This window comes from Gymnodraco acuticeps, unplaced genomic scaffold (genome assembly GCF_902827175.1).
Source record: "Gymnodraco acuticeps unplaced genomic scaffold, fGymAcu1.1, whole genome shotgun sequence".
In the NCBI taxonomy this organism is placed as follows: Eukaryota; Metazoa; Chordata; class Actinopteri; order Perciformes; family Bathydraconidae; genus Gymnodraco; species Gymnodraco acuticeps.
In genome coordinates, this window is record NW_022990037.1 from 807,587 (window position 1) to 815,085 (window position 7,499).

The following is a 7,499-nucleotide window of genomic DNA, read 5'->3' on the forward strand; positions in this document are numbered from 1 at the left end:
TTCCTAAGCTAAAGGAGGTTATAAAGGAAGTTTGAAACCTCCTTTCCTTTAATTTGGAGAATTGGAACGGCACTTATCATGGCTGCCAGTAACGTATTTCCGGGTCATTTCACTCCGTTAGGAAGGTTAAGCTAAATGGACTATTGGAATGCAACCCTGGTTTCTCCAAAATTACCTACCTCACCTTTAAAGTTCATTCATTGTTTAAACATGAACTTGAACACCCCCATTCTCCCAATGTGTTTATTTTGAAATGCATGTTGAGCACATCATACTTCATGTTACCGAAAGGCGAAGGAGGTATCTGTTGATCAGCAGTTTGTAATATTCACACAGGTGTCGTGTTTCGGCAGGTAGAAGTGAAGCAGCACAGATGATTGGAGAGATTAAAAAAACACTTGGTCAATGGTTTTATCTTGCTAAGGCAGTCACTGTTTTTTCTGTTAAACATTACCTTAATGTTTTTCTACTCAATGTAACTACTCTGTAACTTGTCTGGTCTATAATTTGTGTCTGCTGAGTTTGAGAGTGAACATGATATGCGTGTCTTTGCCTCTTACACTCTTGACCCTCTGTCACGACTAAGGGAAAAGGGCAAATAAGCATTTTGGAGTTTTAGATTGTTGTCAGTACTACTGGTAGTAAATAGCCCTTTGTTTTCTATCGAGACACAATTCAGTTTTCAGGTTTTGGAAACAAGATACATTATTTTAAAGGTTATTGATGAGCAGTGAGCACACCATTCTTATGGAGTTCTGTTTTACCCTGAAACCAGAGTACGCCCCTCACTCCCTGTCAGGCATGTTGTCTGGTGGGTTTGTATTTCAGCTGAAAAATGTCAAAGCAGTCCTGTACTTTAAAAACCTGAAAACCAAACTTTCTTCAATAAAAGTGTTAATTATATACCCTAAATTGCCTAAAACAACAATACTTATTCTTTTTTTCAGAATCTGCCACAAGATCAACAGTCAATGGTCATTTCACAACAAAGGCTACCTGTAAACAAACTCGCCTGTCTTCATTCCTCCTCTGACAGGAATGTCAGTTGTTTACAGGTGGGCTGTCTCAGTATTTCTAGAGACCAATAGTGTTGACACAGCTGTGAAGAAACTGAGCAGCGATTGGTCAGCTGTATGATCTACAGTCAGGTGGGTTACTGCAGCAGGTGTGGCACAGTGAGGGTGGGGCGGTGATACAGAACTGATTACAGAAGGTTGTAAAACAAAAACTCCACTCCATTCTTACCTTCCTACAGCTGCCACTATATCCTGTTACAGGTAAGGACACCTATTTAAAAATGTTGTTCTTGTGTAATTCTGTAAGCTGTTTGTGTTAATCTACAATGGCAAACACAGAGTTATGTGTTTAGTTTTGTTTGGATAAGTATGAGTCATGAATACATTGTCATCAAGGGACACAACAATTCAGAGTATGGTTACTTCAATTGTAGATGTCCTTTTATTCACACCATCACATTGGATACTTTCTATACTGTGTCCATGTGCCTGTGTGTGTCATTGACTGCATATTTCTGTATTTGTTCTGGATGGACCATTTGTAACTTACTCACATTCTTTCTTGCAGTTAAAACAAAGCCATGGACCCTGAGTATTTCCAATCTTATGTAAGTAGACATGTTCTTCCTTGTCTTTTTTTCTGCCTTTGCATTAAGACTCTGTTTGCCAAGACGCCACATTTCCAGATAATGCAATCTGCTGTCTCGTGTTCTCTGATTATCTGCATACCTTTTAACGATATCTACAAAAGTCACTATGTACATGACATGTTTATTGGAATGCTGCAATGAGTTCATCATGTTCATCAAGTTATTCTGAATGAATGAATAAGTTCAACTCTTACCCAATCTACTATTGTGTTTCCTGGACCCCCATCCACCCGCACACACTTGCAAAACTCAGAGCAGCACTATAGAATATTTGGCATTCTTCTCGGCAGAAGATGAGCAAAGATACCAAACGTATCTTCGCTTATCTTCGGCCAACACCTATAGCTTCCTTTCACACATTCCACTAGCTTCCTGACAAACTTTTATTATATGTTGATATGTTAACAATAATAAACTAGACAGAATCAATATCCAGTGTCAGGATTTATGCTCAATCCTTCTTTTCATTGATCATTGCAATTATTCCCTAAATAACAGTTTCACTTTCTACTATTCCTACCATACAGGAGATGTGCTGGGGCACCCTGGGAACGGTGCGACCCTTCGCCAATTTCCACTCTGACCTGGATGTCATGGAGATCCAGAAAGCGTTGGAAATGAAAGGTACTTCAAATGGTTAGAACCATTCCTTTGAATTGGTTGACCATCAGTGTTGAGTAAAGCTGGATACAATTCACATTTTTGTTTTGCCTCATACCATGCCTCTCCCCATCGTTAAATATTAGTATGAATACATGTTGTTCTTTTCTCAGATGCAGGGACTCTGGTGAGAATCTTGACCAATCGGACCAATGCTCAGAGACAAGAGATCGCCAAGGCCTTTGAGGAAATTACACACAAGGTAAGGAAACAAACAACCTGACAAACACATAGAATAAGAAATATAACAAGACAAAAAAGGCACAAAAAAAACCTGTTTAGGAAATGTAAATGTTACATTCAAAAGAATAGTTTAAATGCTCGATGCTACAGCAGCCCCCCTTGTGAAATATTTCTTAAAAATGTATGCTATGCAGTACAAGAGAATGGGGAGTTGCAATGACAATACTGTACAGTATGTTGCAAATGTGTGTTTGCCCACCTGTCACTTCCAAGTGTTTGCTGTACAAACATGATTTAAACTGGTTTTAAAGGATTGGAACTCACCCTTGTTTACAGAAGGAGTAGTATGAGGTGTGTGGTAGAGCAGTGCTTCTCAAACTTTTTTCAGTAATGTACCCCCTTTGAAATATTTTCTCAGCCAAGTACCCCCTGACCGATCCAGAAAATGTTTGATCGAAAAAGCCTATATAAATAATTACAATATAGTGATGTTCCCTCAGTGTGTGATGTATTAACTCCTTCGTGGTATGCATTACAACAAACTAAGGATATTTTGACTTTATGCATGAAAAAAAAGAACATAATACTTTTATAAAACAGATTTTTCCAAGGAGTTTTTCTATTTAAGTAATATGTTATTGTGAAAAACTATCAAATAGAATACACACATTTGACATGTTTATATGAGGACCCACTTGGTGGTTCTAGGAATGTTTTATATACAATTGTGTTTTCTATTTAACTTATTTTACTAAGATTATTTTTGTAATTAACTTTTTTTTTTTTTTGTATCTCGCGTACCCCCTGCAGTACCCCAACGTACCCCCAGGGGTCCGCGTACCCCCATTTGAGAATCACTGTGGTAGAGGATGAATATGATGCTGCAGTGTCAACGTTTATCTACAAACAACATTGTTACAAATGTTACCGCACTTGTACCTGACTTATATTTATTTAGTATTATTCTACATTAAGTTCTCTTTAGTTTGGCAGCCAATATTATACTTTTAATGCCACTTCATTTGTTTCCAATAATGAAATGTTAACATCTCTATGGATTCACTTTATTAATACAAAATGTAAATCAACTAATAATTATGATGTATTGTAATGCATCAAGCTACCCGGCAGTTTATGAGAAATAAAAACATTTGCTGCAACTTAACCATTATTAAAAACTCATACATTAATTAAGCATTGCCCAGAAATGTAATATACAATTTTCTAGTAGGGCAATCATTCTGAGTTTTGAGTACTTTGGTACTTTAAGTACGTGATTAAGTAAGATCTCAAATGAAGGACATTCCCCTAAAAGTCTTACCAAAGCAAAGCATAGTAAGACCTACAAAACCTAGAGTTATTTTCGTCTGTTCTGATAGATTGATATTCATTTGGGAAAAATGAAGTCAATGTCTAAGAAATTTGAAAACAGGAGTGTTTACTGTGACTCTGTTCCAGGACCTGGCAGCGGCTCTGAAGAAGGCTCTGTCTGGAGAGCTGGAGGTCCTCCTGTTGGAGCTGCTGATGCCTCCTCTGCAGTACGAGGCATATCGCCTGCAGCAGGCCATGGTGGTGAGTGGCTTGTTTGTGTTTACATATTTTTCCTGCCTGTCATATCCCAGGGTCTAAGAATAACATGTGTTGTGTGTGCAGGGTATAGGAACAGATGAGGAAACACTACTGGAGATCCTGTGTACACATTCTGGGATGGAGCTCCAAGACATCAGTGCTGCATACAAAGAAAGTAAGTCACAAATCTTGTAAAGTCTTTCCCTAAAAATTGTTTGGTTGATTATCATGGACATTTAAAGCCTTATCCCTAATCCTATAATGTCTTGTTGCCCGGGATTTGTGACATTTTGTTTGTTTTCTCTCCCTATTTAGTTTATAAGAAGGACCTGGATAAGGAACTGAAAGGAGAAACCAGTGGAGACTTTTACAAGCTTCTCGTGGCTTTGTTGAATGTAATCCTAATTTTGTTTCTTTTACCATCAATTTTAAATTAATAAATAAGTAAATAGACCTTTTATTGGGATTGTTTGAACTGGGGTTGTTTCTGGTACCTATCCATAGTCAGTCAGTTACCTACAGTAGATGGCCGTCTGCACACCCCTAGGTTGGAAAAACAGATAGGAGTTTTTGCAAGGAAGCTAAGCAATGGACTGCTGTGGAAGGGGACCTGCAGTAAAACATATTTTAGACACCTCAAAAAAGGCCCATCCAAAAAATCCATATGAGGTTAAGTTTACACTTTATATAAAATATTTTAACAGTTTTACCCTGCCGCCAGACAGGGACCAGAAGCCGTTCTATTAGTCCATGCTCTCTTTAAAGCCTCCACACAATCAAGGTAGATTGCACTATTTGACTGTGAAGGTTTAATGCCTCCTTTTTTCTAATTTATGGGTTCTGGTGATTTAGCGAAAGCACAGATAATAAATTATATTTTTACTTCTACTCCCGTTGAAATCACTACAATATTGCTTTGCTTCCGTGCTGTATTTCCAGTGTGTTTCTCCAATCTGGGGGTGTGTCAACCATCTTCTACTGTAGGTTATACGCAGACAATGGATAAATATCTCATACAACCGTACAACCTACATTCAAACAATCCCAGCTGACCCTTGGATAATATTGTAGTGGGTGTTAATCCCCCACCTTTTATATAATTGAAATTATGTATCTTGGGTATGAAATATTAGTGGTGCACCGTTACAGAGAAAATATGTCTATGATATCTGTAACAGGTAATCATTTAATTAAGATTACCCTTATAAAGCAGTTAAAAATGTGTTCTGACTTCTCTCCCAACAGAAAGATGAGGTTCCTGGTGGGGTTCGAAGAGATATTGAGGTAATATTGCCCATGATATTTTTCTACACAAATATTGTAGTCTAGGTTTAATATGATATGATAGTAAGGCTAGTAGCAATATGTACCCTTACTAAACCTGGGGATAATGAGTGTTCTTTCAAATGAAAATCTCAGTCATCTAAAATAAGTTATCCAGACCATCACTCATTTTGGTCAGGACTCAATTAAATACCAATAAACTACTGTGTTAAAGAATACATTTCCTAGTACTCTGACTCAGTATCAGAGTCTGTTTGCTTCATGTGAAAATGTGGTTCCTAAACTGGCATAGTACATGTGGGCCTCGCATGTATAGTAGTAGTTGTAACATATTACATCACAAGTCTGTTATGTCACCCAATTTCTGATTGTGTTTTATTCTTCCAGGCTCTCTCTGCCACACTGAATGGGAAAAAAACTGAGGCAGGACCGTGGATTGACATACTGACCTCTCGAGACTCGGACCATCTGAACAAAGGTGAGGCTGTAACATATTTATCTAACCTATGCGTCTTTCTTGTACATTTGTTTCTGTACATTAGAGTCTATTCCCCTGACCTTGTATGTGGTTTATCTGTATCTCACAGTGCTGATGGGACTGGAGCTGAACATCGGGCAGATGGTGGATCAGGCTCTGGAGAAAAAGTTTTCGGGAGACATTCGACTGGGTTTGAAAGTTTTAGGTAAATATAGTTTAAGATTCTTCTTATTTCTGGGTATTAAGTGCTGACTAGCTGTCCATCTTGATTGCTCACATTTTTTTAATCTGTGTTATTACAGTGGAGTGCATTCAAAGCCCTGAGAGCTACCTCGCTAAGAGACTAACTGCCACCAAGGTAAAATGCCCTTATAATGAATTGTCTCTTTTGTGAGTGACTGATTGCCTATATTATTGCACTACTAATCATTCTCTGTCATTTCTGTACAAAATATTAATCGGGTTTATGATATCCTTTTTACTTATACAGACATTTATATACACATAAAAACAAATTAAATAGAATGGTAACGTTGTCTTGTATGCTATATATTATAGTGGTTTGTTTGTTCTCAACTGGTTTTTGAGTTTTAATTTCTGAAAAGTACTTCCTGTATGGATTACGCTGTACAGATAAAAGTTATTTTTGCCCTGCCTAGACCACGGTCAATAATACAAAGATCAAGTTAAACGATCACTCCCATTGAAAGCAGACCTATTATTCACTTTTATACATTTAAAAAGATCATCTCACATCTATGATTTTGAAACGCAAAAAGGTTCACACAGAAAACATTTCCATTTTGCAGACACCCATATTGCAGGGGATAATGGTGTCTCACTCTGAGGAGGATCTGCTGTGTATCAGAACAGCCTACCTCAAATTAACAGGCACGTCCCTCTACACCGCTCTACAGGTGGGTCCCACTCATTACACTGTATTACACATTATAACACAAGACCTGAATACTTGACATGATAATGTTTTTCAAATTATGCATTTAAATCAGAACAGTGACATTTTGAAAAGTAGTTTGTATTATTAAATGAAAGGAATATTAATTTCATACATGTGAACGTCTTTCTCCAACAGAAACAGTTCAAAGGAGATCATCTACAGGCTCTGCTGGCCATCTGTCGATCTGAAGATTAAACATAAACTACAGCATGTTTTCTATTTCATTTGCATATGAATTGCCCCGAACATGGCAATGTAAAAATAATTTGATACTTTATTGCATCTTTACAATTTAGTTGAATCTCATTTAATTGCATGATTTGCTTATGCTTTTTAAATGGTGTATAAATGTATTATTTTTATGTTTGGTCATTTGCTTTTATTGCTTTGTACTGTATACAGTATCTGCCACAATACCTCTTTTCATCCTGTTTTATCTACATAAAATATTGTTCAAAAAGTTACAATGGCACCCATTTTTTCTCTTTCTCATTAATGTTATACATTTAGAATCAATGTTTGGTACAGTATATGTATAAATGTGTGTATACAGACCCTATAAGGAATGTACTGTACTTACTCTGTCTAATATGATTGTCATGCAGCCATCAGACCAAACATTTTAATAGGGAGCTCTTAATCATATGAAACACACATTTACAAGTAACATCATTCATCCCATTAATTTTCTCAGTTTATAG

At 37.0% G+C, this 7,499-nt stretch overlaps 1 protein-coding gene across 1 annotated transcript; it reads left to right on the forward strand.

Annotated features, from left to right (window-relative positions):
* Positions 1–1,076: 1,076 nt before the first annotated feature.
* zgc:101785 (uncharacterized protein LOC450032 homolog) lies at positions 1,077–7,262 on the forward strand. Its single transcript, XM_034215122.1, has 13 exons — positions 1,077–1,277; positions 1,585–1,624; positions 2,194–2,290; positions 2,440–2,528; positions 3,968–4,081; positions 4,163–4,253; positions 4,394–4,473; positions 5,324–5,362; positions 5,750–5,840; positions 5,950–6,045; positions 6,143–6,198; positions 6,650–6,757; positions 6,934–7,262. Exons 2-13 carry the CDS (start codon positions 1,598–1,600, stop codon positions 6,991–6,993), a joined length of 948 nt encoding a protein of 315 aa, XP_034071013.1. The 5' UTR covers positions 1,077–1,277; positions 1,585–1,597; the 3' UTR covers positions 6,994–7,262.
* The last annotated feature ends 237 nt before the right edge of the window (positions 7,263–7,499 follow it).

Bases quoted from the DNA above. Each gene is read 5' to 3' on its own strand.
- zgc:101785 (XM_034215122.1), top strand. From the start codon at position 1,598: ATGGACCCTGAGTATTTCCAATCTTAT. The intron at 1,625-2,193 runs GTAAGTAGACAT...CCTACCATACAG, and splicing joins CTGAGTATTTCCAATCTTAT to GAGATGTGCTGGGGCACCCT. The intron at 4,082-4,162 runs GTGAGTGGCTTG...TTGTGTGTGCAG, and splicing joins GCCTGCAGCAGGCCATGGTG to GGTATAGGAACAGATGAGGA.